This window comes from Camelus bactrianus, chromosome 11, assembly GCF_048773025.1.
Source record: "Camelus bactrianus isolate YW-2024 breed Bactrian camel chromosome 11, ASM4877302v1, whole genome shotgun sequence".
Lineage (NCBI taxonomy): Eukaryota > Metazoa > Chordata > Mammalia > Artiodactyla > Camelidae > Camelus > Camelus bactrianus.
In genome coordinates, this window is record NC_133549.1 from 36,652,416 (window position 1) to 36,668,325 (window position 15,910).

The following is a 15,910-nucleotide window of genomic DNA, read 5'->3' on the forward strand; positions in this document are numbered from 1 at the left end:
ACTGGGGCTGTCTCCAGGTCACTCTCTTCAGCTGCCTCCCAAAGAAGCTCCCTTGGGTCACCAGCAGGACCCAGCACATGTGTCAGTCTCTTCTTGTCAGAACTGTGAGCCACAGAGCCTCCTCCTAGGGCCCGCCTTAAAAATAGAGTCAGGCCGTAACAGGCAGCTGTGGGAGGCAGAGACCAGGTGGAGGTGGGGCGTAATCAGCCATTATTGTCAGACCCAGACTGTGATTAAGATCGAGAGAATTTAGATGAGCTGTATTCAGACAGTTTGTTCACCTCCAGAGAGAGTGGGGAACAATTTGAGAAGCTGAGGGCTCATGAGTGCTCAGAAGAGAGAGGGAGCAGGTATGCTTTGCTTCTTTTCAGCACCTAAGGAAAAAATTACACTTGTTTGGACAAAGCATTTAAAAATTCAGTTAATGTTTTCCATGTTAAAGGTGACAAAGGTACGATTGCTAAATAGTTCATATACATGTATATAATTTTACTATGATTGAGACACATTCCAGAAATACTATATTTATTTGGATAAGAAATAATGATTTACAATATTTAATCCCATGTATTGGGAAGCAGATGTTTAAAATACTTAATAGCCTAGGTGCTTTTAAAATATTTCACAATCACACACACAACCTTTTTTCTTCAGGAAAACGAATAATGAGTTATTCAGATGACTTCAGCATCAAATTATCAAGTGACATTAAAATGGGAAATTGTTACAGACGTTAGTTCTTTCTATAACTCATTTCTCCATCAGTGTTGCCTCCAGGGTCCCTTCCGGTTTCCCAGTAACAGTTTATAATCCACATATATGACTTACAAATGAGGATCAATTCTGCATTTAGAGTTTCCTACATTTTCTGCCCTGGCCACTATGAACACGATCCTGTAACCCCATCACTTGGACTAAGAGGTGGTCTGGCCACGTAATAGTGAATAGGAGAACGTTCCAGTCACATCTGTATGTGTCTGATGAGCATTCACCCAGAGCATTTATTGACATTCTGAGTATGCCAACTCCAGCTGACATTCAGACTCCAGATATTTATATGGGTTAAGAGTGGCAACACGAATTCATAGAAACAGAGAGTAGAATGGTGGTTTCTAAGGGTAGGGGGTAGGGAAATGGGGAGAGGTTGGTCAAAGGATGTACATTTCTAGCTATAAGATGATTAAGTTCTGGGGGTGTAATATACAGCATGGTGAATGTACTGTATGATATGCTTGAAAGCTGTTAAGAGATTAGATCTGAAATTTTATCACCGCACACACACACACACACGCAAACAGTCTTAAGTGAAAGGATAGAGGTGTTAACTAACCTTATACGTGGCAATCATTTCACAATATATACATCTCAAATTATCATATTGTACACTTTAAACCTGCATATGTTATGTATCAATAATATCTCAGTAAAGCTGGGGAAAGAAAGAATGGCTGCAAAGGAGACAGAGATAGGCAGTGCGTCCCTGAGTTGGAGAACACACCGCTCCTCCCACACCTCAGACCCCAGGGTTCACTGGGCGCTGTGTCCGGGACAGACCTGGGGGAGGGAGGCCACAGTTCTCTTCTGGGAAGCCCAGGTCTGGAATGATTTGGAGCCACGACCCTGGCTTGGCTTTTTGTCTAACATTGCTGTGTGTAGGAATGACATGCTCACAGCCATCAACGTGGCTGCACCAAACTGGAGTTCAGCACCCAAAGATGGGAGGCTCCAGTTCTGCCACTGTGACCCTGACCACTTCCTTCTGATTGGCTTGGGGAACCCGTGTGTGTGGCCACAGGCTTGGGGCTAGACAGCTGAGCTGCTGAGGGACATTGATCCAGTGGACCCTGAGGCTTGTATCATTTAAAAGAAAAATAACTAAAAATGTTTCCTGGCTTCTGAGCCACAGTACAGATTGAAGAATTGTATTTTTGTCCAGTGGATTCAGTTGGGACTTGAGCAACACACATACACCGTCTAAGTTGTTTTTGAGCTGAATGCCAATTCTTTGCACTTGCCCACCGTAGTGCTCGACGCTGTTGTGTTGGCAGCTGCCCCCTTCCATTCAGCACTGCCCTTCGATGACCTGTAGCTGTTGTGGGAGCTCCTCTGACAACCTCTGTGTTTTCCCTCCAGCTGACATCAGGAGGACGGCCACATTACTACGTGTCCTACCGAAGGAACACGTTTGCCCAGATGAAGCTGCCCAAGTACGCTCTGCCCAAGGTATGGCCTGCACCAGTTTCTCCATTTACAGTATTAACTCTGACTCGCCTGTTCCTGCCTCCACTCGTTCCCAAGGACCCTCTCCATCTCTCATGGTCCTTTCTTTCTTTTCATCCCCATTTCTGTTTCTCAAGTTCACTTCTTTCCCTTTTTAATTGCCAGTCTCATTATCTTCCTTTCTCTTTCAGTGGTCCCTTCCCCCACCCCACCCCTTCACCTGGATTTCTTGCTACAGGAACATCTGGGTTTAAACTGATAACTGATTTGCTTTTGCTTTTCAATAGTAAAGATTTTCAAGCGGTATGTATTGATTTTCTAGCAAGACAGAAGCTGTGCTTTGGATACATGGTGTATCAGTGCAAAAGGAATGATGCATTCATACCCCATTTTGTTGTTACTAATTACAGAAAGGTGATGCAGCTATATAACGTCCGTCCTTTGCTTCTCCTCTCAGTGGAACTTATGAGACCAATTGTCCTTTGGGTTTGGAAACACAGCTAATTTTTTTAGATTTTCCCAAAGACTTACTCCTTTGAAAATAGTGGCCAACAAAAGTTTTTAGACTCCCCACTGCTGGCATCCCAGGCTGTCTCATAAACACATGAACACTGAAGAACTGTGTTAATATGGAGCGCCACCTAGTGGAAGTGAAACTGACTTGGGAGCGCAAAGCTGTGGATTTGAGGTCTTGTTACCACTGTGATGTGTTTTAAGTGCTCAGAAATCCTTAACATAAATGGGGGTGTCTTTACTTTTTTAAACTTTTTCAATTGACATACAGTGATTTATAATATTGTATTAGCTTCAGGTGTACAGCACAGTAAGTCAATATTTTTATAGATTATACTCCACTTAAAGATATTACAAAATAATGACTATATTTCCCTGTGCTATACAGTATAACTTTGTTACTTATTTATTTTATACATATTAATTTGTGTCTCTTAATCCTATACCCCTGTTTCACCCCGGCCCCTTCCCTCTTCCTCACTGGTAACCACTAGTTTGTTCTCTGTATCTGTGAGTCTTTTTCTGTTTTGTTATATACATTTGCTTGTTTTATTTTTTAGATTCCACATATAAGTGATAACAAGAGTATTTGTCTTTCTCTGTCTGACTTATTTCACTAAGCATATTACTCCCTATGTCCATCCATGTTGTCACAAATGGCAAGATTTTATTCTTTTTAATGACTGAATAATATGCCATTGATATTCCATATCTTCTTTATCCATTCATCTGCTGATAGGCACTTAGGTTGCCTCTATACCTTGGCAGTTATAAATAATACTGCTATGAACTTTGGGTATCTTTTTGAATTAGTGTTTTTGTTTTCTTTGGATATATACCCAGCAGTGGAATTGCTGGATCACGTGGTAGTTCTATTTTTAGTTTTTTGAGGCACCTCCAGATTGTTTTCCATAGTGGCTGCATCAATTTGCAATCCCACCAACAGTGTACTAGGTTCTCGTTTCTCTACATCCTTACCAACATTTGTTGTTTGTAGACTTTTTGATATAGCCATTCTGACAGGAGAGATGTGCCTTGATCATAGGACAGGGGAGATGTGTGTGGCTGTAAGATGGGGACAAGGTAGGTTTAAATATAGTTACAGTTCAGCTTTGAAATCTTTGGTTGAACAGAGAATGTGAATAACTTTTTTGATTGAGTTTTCATTACTCTTTGCCTGTATTTTTATCAATGACTTTGTAGCATGCTGTCTTGCGCCAACACTAGTTATCTGCCCAGGAAATCCATGATAGATACAGCCTAAGGCACTGCAGGTCTCCTCTCCCAGGAGAGCCAGTGGTGTCCAATGGCTCTGGCTTCTCCAGGCGGAATTCTCCTTCCTGGCCATCACTCTGCCCCTGACCCTAGCAGCGTGAAAGGTGAGCTGTAGACCTCAGCCCATTAGAGACAGTAACGCACATTAAATTATGCTATTAATTCCAAGGAATGATATCTGTGTTAGGAGTTACTGTTTTCGGCTGCTGAGAGACTAACGACAGTGGTAATTGCCCAGAATGATATGCCTGTGCCTGTATCAGTTTAAATGCTCTTTGCTCTTGATTTGGCTTAAAATATTTTTGGAAAAGACAAACACAACATTGGGGTTGTGCCTTAGATGTGAATTGGGTAAAGTCAGTATATAAAAGGAAAACTGAGTGTTGTTAAAATGACCCTTGATAATCTTTCAGGCACGTCTGTGAGGGAGATGATCATGTTACCTGGGTAAGTCCAACAGAGCTGGGTTTTTTTTTTTTCCCCCTTGAGCACTGGAATAAATTTCTATTTCTTTGACCAACAAATTAAATAGTTGGCTTGCAAGATTTACACCTCTAAAAAAAAAGGAATTAATACTCAGTGCAGGAAGATGCTTCTGTTCAAGAGGCATGTGGGAATTGAAGCCAAGTTAGGAAACAGCAGATTCTAGTCACTCATCTCGTGCTTACTCTTGGGACTGTCCTTTTTGAATGGAATAAGTTTCAGCCAAACCAAATGCTGTTTGCTTCAGAATTGAGGCTTGAACTCAAGCTCCTGACTCCCAACCTGGTGTTCCTCCTATTACACTTTTCTACTATTGAAATAAATTAATAGATTCTGTTATTAAAAGGGAGCAGCGCCCCCCAGCCCCCACAAATGTTGATATACCCAGGGGTATCCAGAGAAACAGTCCCACTGACCTAAGCAGCCCTAGACATGGTAGCTGAAAACCAAAGAAGCCTCTTTGGCGCCTCGGCTGGAGTATTAGGAAACGCATACTTTGCATTGCTTGTTCATAGCCATCACACAGATCTCTGTTGACAGTTGCCCCCAGTGGCGTCTCGCCAATCTGGAAGGAAATGTTTTACTTTGAGCCTGAATCGGCTGTCTGTCCCCTCCCCCTCTTTCCCAGATGAGCATGTCCCATTACTCAGTCTCATCTGAAGTCTGCAGTGATTAATTTAGCTTGTCCCCGGAAAAATAGGAGCCACTATAGCAAATGAATATATTATTTGGTCCAAGCTGGTGTTTATTATTTAAGGCAATGAGATGTCTTATTACAGTCCCATTACGCCTTCAAAGCGAAGCCCCAGCTCGGGTGGAGTGATCCTGGCAAAGTGCGTATATTTCACGGCCTGTATCAAAGTGGGGCTGCTGCGTCTGGGAAGGAACAAAGCTTCATACCGACCAAAGGAATTGAGACAAACCAGCACTTTCATGCTCAAGTTTTCTTTAATCATCCCCTGCCATTGTATCAGGTCCTGAAAGATCGTGATTACTCTGAGTGGTGTTTAAAAAAAATTTTTTTTACTTTAATGATAACGTAACGGTACAGATCACCGGAGAGGGCGCTGAAGGGGGGATTGTAACACCACTGTTACCATGAAGAGCATGAGACCCTCGAGACAGGGAGACCTAGTGACAGTGTTCTTCCCTTCACGTACTTGGAGCTTATTTTGAGCTACTCAAGTGAGATTAATGAGGCAATACATATGAAAGTGCTTTGAGCATTTTGGAGGACAGATGCTCTATAAAAGCAAGGTAATGTTATTATTAGTATGGATCTAGTTGTCCAGGTGGTAGAAGACTGATGTGAACTGGGGTGGGGGTGGTGGAAAGGCTGCTCGACTCCCAGCAAGAGACCTTGTTTCCAGACCTCAGTCTGTCACTCACTTGCTTTGAACCTTGGGCTGGTTTATCAGGTTCTTTCTCTTTATTAATTTATTTACCATTTTTCAAATTATAGAGCTTTGATTCCCAACACTTCCTCAGATGTGTTAATAAAATGTGCTTAGAGGTGCTTCATGAAGACTTGGTTCTATGATCAGTAAGTTTAAAAAAGAAATGAACTGCATTCTACGTAGAGAAGCTTGCTGGTATGTTGAAGCCTCGAGGATGTCCTGTGAGCAGCAAAGCTGTGTAATTCAGCATTAATCAAAACATTTTACAAAAGGGCCCATTAAAAAAAATCTATTAAAATCCAACAATGGATGTCCTGCAGGACAAACATTGGGAAACACTCTGGAAGATCTCAAAGTTCACTTCTTGGCCTAAAGTTTTGTGTCTCAGTAAAGACTTTCAATATAAAGTGCCATTTGGGGAGAAATAACATATTTTCCTGATAGAGAAGTAGGTAGGCAAGAAGTAAAAGAAGAGAAGGCATTGCAGTAGTCAAACATTTCAACTAAAATATTTAAGATCAATATCATTTTTAAACAGTCTGGTCAATGTAATTAGACTATGTGGAGAAAGAGATCTGCCCTTGGCCCTTGTCTACAGATGACCATTTTAACCTGTTTTTATTATGTGACTAGTTCTCTAAGTGACTTAAACACTTGATACATCTGTGTTTTCTGTTTCACACCAACCAGGGAAAGGTTTGAGTGAGCTGGGATAGTACAGATGACTTACTCTAGCCCCTAGGATCATTTAATGAGTTGTCTGTCGTGACCCCGATCTCCAAGGTTCACCAGGGCACTAATTTATTCCCAAGATACTGAGGTGGTAATTAATTATACAGGGACCAGGCTAGTGTTGAAATATTGTAACTGGAATTCAGAGATGATGCTACATCCTGCTGACAAGGAAGGAAACATGAACTGGGAGGAGCTGTTTGAGGGTTCTAATGCTAGGGTGAGGATTTTGATCTTTGCCCTATAGGAAATGGGGAGCCACGGAAGGCTTGGGCCTCAGTGGGTGAACAGCTCTTGGGCTGACTCCCACAGCTAATTCCCTCCATTAGGAAGAAAAAAATAAATTGAATAAACCACTTTTTTTTTTAAGTATATTGGTTAGTACCCTAATATTTACAGTGAACAGAAAGGCCAAACCAACCTTGCTTAATCAACAAAGGGGATTTAGGTGTTTACGTAACTGAAAATAGCTCACAAGTATGGAGCAGATGCTAAGTTCCAGGCACTATTTTAAGTGCTTAACACTTACGAGCTGATTTAATCCTCACAAGTCCATGAAGGGCACACTCTTATCTCTGTTTTGCAGGTCGAGATTCTAAGGCATAAAGTTCTGTTCACTCAGCTAAGGTATAGAGCCAGGATTTGAACTCAAGTAGTTTTGCTTTCAAAGAGCGTTCTTTTAACCATGTTGTTTACTGTCCTACTAAGCAAGTTTACAGATAGGCAGGCTTCTTAGATGTCCACATTCAAAGACTCAAAGAATGTCATGGAATTCAGACCATCTCTCTCTACCTTTTAAGCCTGTATTTTCAGGATTGCCTTACCCTCTGCCTCCAAGAGATGTCTCCATCAGATCTAGACTTTATTTTTACTCTGACTGCTTACAAACTAATCCAAATAAGACATGATTCTAATAATTCTAATAATTCTAGAATCACATCTTATTGATTTTGCTTGGGTTATATACCCATCACAGATCCAATCACTATCATCGGGAAATTGAATTTTCTGAATGCTGGGCCTATGAAATCACTTCTGGTGCTGAGGGTGGGAGAAAGTAACAAAGACTGAGTACAGGGAGGAAACTTGTCTGAGAGGGATAAGGATGTTTTCAAAGAACTTGAAGCCACAATTGCCAGGAGAAATGGAAACAGGCACTGGGAGGATATAAGCTATGGCCGACTTTTCTACCAGACCTTGGTTTGCATTATCGACCACAATGAATTCATGAGCTGGAGTCATTTTTTACCTCACCACTCTGGATTATTTTCTGCAAAAACCTTATCAAACTCTAGAGTATGGCAGATAAGTTCTGAGAAGGGGTCAGGAATATGAAGCCCTTTGGATAACCACTTCTTCCTTCTGGGATCATATGAGTTCACTATGATCGAAGCTTAACAGGACTAAGGGACTCGTCCCTATGTTTGTAAAGCAGAGTCACAGCTGAGTTGCTGTTTGATTGATGACAGAACATGAGCATATATTATGAGAAATTTAGGTGAGAAGTTAGGTAGAATTTTCCAGCCCCGGAACTATTGCCAGGGAAGACTGATAGATCTCCTGAAGCTTTTCAGGAATGGAGGGTGATCTATCTGGAAAGATTTGGGCACTAAGCTATGAAACACCAGGAATCTTTCCAGGCTGTCCTACCTTTATGCTTTTGAGTAATTCTGTTTTTGTTTTGTTTTGACTTTTGGTTTTTGAAAGTGATGCTCGTGTGTACCACCTTGGCAGGAGGGGAAGGAGGCTACCAAGAGCAGTGAGCTGGCATTCCTGAAAGGAGATGGCAGGCCTTGGTCTGAGACAGCAAACTCTGGTGTGTGTCCGCTTCTCCCTGAGCACTCACTTCTCCAAGTTTTGAGTAGGGAGCAGAAAGGATTTAGAATCTCCACCTCAGGGATGCCTGCTCACTGCCTCCATATTACCTCTGCCTTCTTACTATTTTCTAGGACAACCAGAGTCTGAATACATCATGAATTATGCAGACTGTTTTTCCCTTCTTTTATTTAAGGTTACCTGCTGAACTTTTCAGAGTGGAGGTTTCAATAATCTAAGTCCTTGAACACCCATTAACCTGAGAATGAGTGCTCTGGGGTTCTCACATGAACATTTTTCCTCTGGAGCTTCTGCGGTTTGCTGAGCATTAGGGCAGTGCTTTGCAAACTTTAATGTAAATATTAATCATCCATGGACTTTATTAAAATACAGATTTCTATTTAGTAGGTGAGGCTTGAAGTTCTGTGTGTCTAACAGATTTATAGGTGATGCCAGTTGCTAGTCTATGGACCACTCTGAGAGATGCAGGGCTTGTCTGTTTTCTCTCTGCTCCTCCAGTATTTCCTCATATTTGCCCCTTATATGCCTTCTGAGCATGTACTGTGTTGGTGCTTGGCAAATATATCAGAATTGCTTGATTCTCCAAAGTCATACGTATTTGGGAAATCATTCTTCAAATTATTTAATGAGGCAGTTAAATGATAACTGAGCTGCCAAGCATCTCTGTCCTATTTTCTCATGACCTTACTACCTCACCTCATAAGTGACAAAGGGAATAGTGATTAACGCTTAACTGATTATTATTTCACAAATAGGCAAAAGGAAAATCTCTTGTCCTCCCTCACAGCGCCTCGGTGCCTATTCTGGGATCCCTCATCCGACTCCACGCTCTTTGGACGCATGCCAGGCAAACTTACGAAACTCTTCTTCCTTGTCCCTTCCCTGGGTCTCTCCTCAGGACATGCACGTCATCAGCACAGATGAGAACCAAGTGTTTGCGGCGGTTCAGGAATGGAACCAGAACGACACATACAACCTCTACATCTCAGACACCCGTGGTGTCTACTTCACCTTGGCCTTGGAGAATGTCCAGAGCAGCCGAGGCCCCGAGGGCAACATCATGATCGACCTCTATGAGGTATGTCACGAGGCACGTGCGGTCTCGAGCCGCCAGAGGGCCGGGACTGGCCGTGGAGGGCCCAACGTTGGCTGTTTCCTCAGCCATTTTAATTGCTGGCTCCATATGTGGCCTTGTTCCATTTGGGAACAGGAGGGAGTTGCAGAGCATTTTTATTGGTTAATTTGCAGTTCACAAAACAGCTCAGGGAGGGATTCTCTGCTGACCAAGTCCACAGGCCATGAAGCCCCGGAGACCTTGAAGTGTCTGGGGAGGCAGTCAGATAATTAAAGAGTTTGAACAAGTGTGGTCCTAGTATGAAATTCGAAAATAGTCTTAAAGGGCTAATAGAGTGTCGAGGCAGTGGGCAGCGCTCCCTCAGGTCTCTCTAAGGAAAGAACCAAGGGGATGTCTTCGCTTTGCTTCAGAAGACACTCGCTTGGACTTAAAGACCTTTCTGACTACGTAACCTCCGCTGGCTAATTTCCATCTTCTCAGAGGCCTAGTGCGCAAGGTTAGATTACTAGGTCTTTCTTTTCCTGAAAGAGGGGTGCAGAAACACAAAGCAGAGTTTACCAGGTTTCCCTAAGGAAACTCTGACCCTGTGTTTCTCAGAATGACCAAGGTTCAAAATAAAATCAGACACTGGATCAGTTAGCTTTCATGGCAGACACCAACACTTCCATGGCCATTTAAAGCACAGCCCCGTGAAAAGAAAGCTGCTATTTGGTGATGGATGTTAGCCATTTGTCAGGCTGGTGCTGTAAAGGGTTTATAATGGGTTGTAATGAGCCGTTAAAAAACATATTCAGAATTTGGGAAGTGCAATCATATACCTAGATTCTATCCAGAAAAACTCAAAGCTGGCTCAGATATGTTCAGTCGTAATGACGCTATCGTTTGGTTGAGTATAAGTCTGGAGAGCAGAGGTTGTTTGTATCACGAAAAGCGCAATTCCTTTTAATGCTGTTTATATTCCTTCATCTTCAGGAGTTCTTGGGAATTTTCTTTTCGTATCTAAATGGCTCTGTATGGATAAAGACATGCTAACAACTGTATGCCCAACTCAGAGCTCAAGTGTTTGTCACGGCAATTACAGTAGACTAGCATAGGGCACAGTTTGTGTGCATATATTTAGAAAAACACACTGCAAACTTTGTTCTGCACTCACAAGTTTCTTCCCTTTCATTTCCTGCCCAAGTTCCAGATAAATATAGCATCATACATCTCAGCCTCACACTGAACATGTATTCTGGAAAACATTTACATATTCTGGTGATTTCATTTCAAATTCATGTTGGATAAAACTGTGATGTAGAGTCTACATTTTGGAGTCAGGCTGGCTGAGTTTAAATCCTGGCCCTACCACACGTACGTATTCTTGAGACAAATCCAACACCTTCTGAGGCTGAGTTTCCTTGTTTAAAATAAGGAGATAAACATGGTACCTACTTGATAGGATTTATCTGAGGATTAAAGAAGTTAATCCTCTTAAACTACTGTGAACAGTGCATGAAATACAGCGATACTCAACAAATTACAGATAGCATAATTAATATTATATTCCAATGAGTTTAAGCCCCAGTACAGTGTTCTCTCATTACAGTCTTAAATGTGTAAATGTCCAATGAACATATTTCTGCTATTTTGTATCTGTACTTCTTCCCCTATTGCAATTAGCATGGCTGTGTGACATCTTTTAACACCAACTCATTGTCTTCTTATAAACAAGCGTAAACTGCCACATTTCTTTCTTCTTTTGCAAATGTCTTATAAACATTTAAACTTTGTGTGTTTTGCTGACATGCCATATGTTCTCTTGCCTTGATCCAGCACTTACAATGGAAATATCTTGCTTTGTGTAAAAGTCAAATCAGCTGTCCCAGATTAATCACTCAGTTTGCCTCCCCGGTCTAGGCTCTGTCCTTGCTCTCTTGAAAACATTTTCTGATTTTCAGGTTGCATTTTTCCTTCCTGATTATCGTCTCCCCTCTTTTCAAGTCAATGTGGAGTAGTTTCTCTGGATAATTTTGTTTTCTGCCAAGATAGAGACTGTTTTAATTAGTCCCTTGGTGATGGAAAAGATGACAGATTTGGACAGGAATAACTTTTCCCTGTCCTGTTATCTGCAACTGTTTTTATGAATGGTTTTCTGAATTCAAACATCACTAACAGGGAGTGAGAAGAGGAAACAGAGTGACCTCTGGATGTGGCAAACCATTTTTTTGGTTTATCCTTAGGTTTTCCCTTTGTCTCTCTTGCAGTTGACTGTCTGTAGGGAAACTGCTAGCTCTTATTATGATCACTTTGAGCAGTGGTGTGACTACATTATGTAAAGATGCCCTGCATTCCACATCCCGGGCCAGGGAAGAAGAGTCTTTGTTTTATTAGCCTGGCGGTTCACAGTAACTTGAATTGAAATTGATGTGATCAGAACGGCAGTGCTGTATCTGCTGATTACCTAGGTAGAAGGAATATTGGCGGACACAGAACCTGGCACAAACGTTCCTTCAATCTGATTGTTCTGCCTCGCAGAAAGCTGAAAGCCATCCAGCATGAATTTCCCAGTAGAATTGAAATGAATGTTGAGTGGTTGGAGATAAATGGAAAGTAAGAAAATCCATAGATGAGTTAATAAGGAGGAGAGAGGAGCAATATGCAAGGTGGGGGTGACAGAGGTAGAATACATGGCGCACACGTCTGCTGTCATCGGGGGTGGCGGGAGGGCGACGTGCTTGCTTTCGCTTCTGCATGTCAAGTGCCTGCTGCTCTCGTGTGCCCCTTACACTACGTGAGCAGAGGCGAACTGTGGACTGTGATGAGCCTGCGTATCAGGACACGCATTGTCAGTGAGTCTTTGTGGGAAATGCAGAGGGAAGCACAATTCTCATTAAAATCAATCATTTTGTTCACCCACATCTTGAAACCTTATGGCAGATGAGGTTCTCTACACCAGAATGATATGTGTGCATGTGATGAGATAGGGAAATGTCGGGGACAAGAGTCGAGGGCCCATCTTATGCGGTTCTGTAATTGTGAAATACCACAATTTCAGAATTTCCCCTAATGTGACTTGGCCATTGAACATGGACTCCATTCTGAAGAGTCAAGACCTGTGAGCAGGAAAGTTGGATACAGAGCAAAATACAAGGTGGTGATTTTTATTGATGAAAGATCATAATAAGCAGTTAGTATTCAGGATACCATTATGTGCCAGATACTTTATTTTAAAACTTTCATAATTATCTTATTCAATCTATATATTAACTTTATGATGCAGGGATTTTCTTCTCTCCTATTTCAAACATAAGTAAATAGAGGCAGAGAAAATGCAGTCTTTTTTACAAGGTTACAAAGCTTGGTAAGTGGCAGAATGAGGACCTGAATCCTAGAGTATGCAAATGCTTAACTAGAAACTATGTTGTGTCTCAGGAAAGATCAGGATTTAGGCTTGTTATTTGATTAATAACCCTAATTTGGTTAACGACCCTAAGACAGATGCACAATAACGAGTATTAGGCTTTATCTAGCAGTCTAAGAAAATGGACGGGAAGAAGAAAAGGGAGGAAGAGCTGACAGAAACAGAATCAGCAGGTAATTTCTCTGGATCTAGTCACCATCTTCTGACCCAAGTCCTGAGCCTGCAGTTACAGGTACAATCAGGCCAGTTTTGTCTAGTGGTTGTATTTGGGCAACACTATCTTAGAAACAAGTGTCTTAAAATTTGGTCATTCCTGAATAGCACACATTCTCCAGTGGCACCATGTGCGATGGGAAACAGAAGACAGCATGCCCGATGGTGGCCAGAGCAAAAGAGATGTGATGAGTGTGTCTGAGACGTGTGATTCCTAGTGTATGCGTCTGGCATGGATGATGAGAGGGAGTCTGACAGCTTTGGGCAAGATCGTCTCTCCTCTGGGAAAGGGATATTAATTACTGATGATGAAGAGCGCTTTGGCTTAATGGGCAATGACAGTTCACCCCAGCCACACTGAAAGGGTTGTGTTGGGTGTAGCCACCTGGCTGATAAATTCAGAAAGCACAGAATGTATGCATACATGATTGAGGCACAGAGGGCATCAAGAAAGACGTAACCAATGACCAGCATGTGTTCCATTACACACAGGGTGTTCCATACGTTATGGTACCTCTCGTCTCTTTAAAAGAGAAAGCTTAGAAGTTTTGTTGTTGTAGCTTACATTCTGATGCTTGGGGAAAGACTTACAATCCAACGTAAGAGGTAAGGAAGAAAAATTGCTCTCCCATCCAGGACAGATTTATTATAGGACACAGAATGTACCAGCTCATAATTTAAGGCTACTCTCTCCCTGGGCAGGTGAGTACTGCCTGATGAAGGCAACAGGGAAGGAAAGAACACTTCGACTTCCCTGATAGCACAGATACCCGTGGTCCCTGCTGCGTATCTAATTCTCCTGGCTGGGATCCTCTTTTTAGAACAGAAAAACATCCTAGCTCCAAAGCCCGAGGAAGTCATGGTCACAAATACGGTCTCTTTCTTGCCACATAGTTGATTCATTTTTTTTTTAATTCTCTTCAAATTTTGATACTGTAGATTTGTCACTTAAATCTGAGACAGAGAGGGTGGGAGGAATCCATTCCCAATCAGCATCAGAGGCAGAAATAAGCAAAAACCCCTATGCAAGGGTCTTCCCAATTTGGCTTTCATATGAGTTGTAGGACAGATTGAGACAGAAGAGCACCCTCTGGGGTAAATTTTTTTTTTTAAATACAGAACAATGAACAAAAAACCCCCAGGTGTCTGAGGTTCTTTAAATCAGTCTAAGTCCCAGCACCTAAAGGTGAATGTTTAAAAAAACAAGCAGACAAACAAACAAAAACAGATATTTGGGGTTTTTTCTTTAAATCGTCAAAGAAATCTAAGTCCCAGTACCTAGCACATTCTAACTCAAAAAAAAAAAAAAAAAGCTGGATGAATGTATAGTTACTTAGACATTCTAGGTGCTATATTCCCGGTGCTTAGAAGAATGCATGAGAAGTAGTTATGTGTTGAAAAAATATTAATTGAACAATTATTGAGTACATGTACTGAAGAATAAATAAAAGACAGTTCCCTGTAAGTATGATATCTATATATGATATTTCTATCAGGATACACTAGGATGAGAGAGAAGTTTGAAGAAACGGTACGACCAAAAGGTGGAGTGTGGGGGCTGCAGACAGACTGACTTGAAGTTCGGTCCTGAGGTTCCCTAGGGAATGACGTTAGGCAAGTGATTGGCCACATCCAGACTTTGGTTGTAGCACGTGTGGAATGAGGACTCATGAGTCTACCACGTAGGACGCATGGAGAGCCTGATGTGCTCATGCTGGCAAAGCATTTCCTGTAGACCCTGACGCTTCTCAAGTTCTCGATAAACGAGGGGCAGTGTTATTGTTCTGTCTTCTCATGCAGAATTCTTACTACCTATGTTATTCAAAACAAAAATAGGGCTTCTGATACAAAGTGACTTTCTAATTACTAATTGTCATGAAGGAATATGGTGGATTGAATGATAACCAAAGGTTATAAAAGAGTGGGAGACCACAGAGTGAGAGATGACACAAGGAAGAATTCATGGGTGGTAGGGAGCACAGGGAGCACCAGAGACGTTTCCAGAAAGACAGATGTTCTTACATGGTTGGTGAGAGTCAAGGTGTGAGTATCCTCTCTATGAGAGATGAATTAGGGGACAGAGAAGAAGAGTGGGGTCAGTCAAGATAAAGAAGAGGTTCTCGTTTCTGGATAAAGGCTTGGGCCTTGAAGGATGCGTAGGATGTTGAGATGCCATCCTTCGGGTGAGCAAGTGAGTATACTGATGTGCTTTGTGTTGTCTCAAGGTTTGAACTATTAACACTTCGTATTTTAAAATCTAATCAAAATGGTATTTTGGCTTATATGATATTGGAGAATAAGGGATTTTCACGGATTAAGGCCCTTGGCGGAAAGAGGAAAATAAGCAGACCTTCTCCAGCTCTGTCCCCTACTGTCACACATTTCCTCAACTTTGCCAAGTTTTTACTCCTCAAGATAAAGCTGAAGGCCAGGCTGCCAGAGATGAGTTATAAATGGCATTTGATAATGCCAGGCAGTTGGGGGCCAGTAAAGTCACCGCTTCCACACATCAAATGAACCAGCTTCTAAACACGCCTAACCCTGCTCTGACACCTGGGCCAGAGAAGGGAGAGGACGGCGGGGGGGAAATGGGCAGGGGAATGACCAGAATAGGTAATATTTTTATCCCTTCTCTCCGTATTGTCAATTTCTAGAGTGTTGAATGGTTAAGACAGTGCCGTCTGTCATGTTGGGGTCTGCTGTGGAGGGAACACAGGTATGACTGCGGGAAAATTCTGGTTGATGAAATTTAATCTTTAAAGA

General features: G+C 42.0%; 1 protein-coding gene across 5 annotated transcripts in view; it reads left to right on the top strand.

Annotated features, from left to right (window-relative positions):
• SORCS1 (sortilin related VPS10 domain containing receptor 1) overlaps positions 1-15,910 on the top strand; it is a 468,886-nt gene that overhangs the window by 355,210 nt on the left and 97,766 nt on the right. For all 5 annotated transcript variants that reach the window (XM_074373660.1, XM_074373662.1, XM_074373663.1 and 2 more), the window contains exons 8-9: positions 2,134-2,223; positions 9,355-9,534. In XM_074373660.1, the coding sequence (XP_074229761.1) occupies positions 2,134-2,223; positions 9,355-9,534 (270 nt within the window). The remainder of the gene's footprint in view (positions 1-2,133; positions 2,224-9,354; positions 9,535-15,910) is intronic.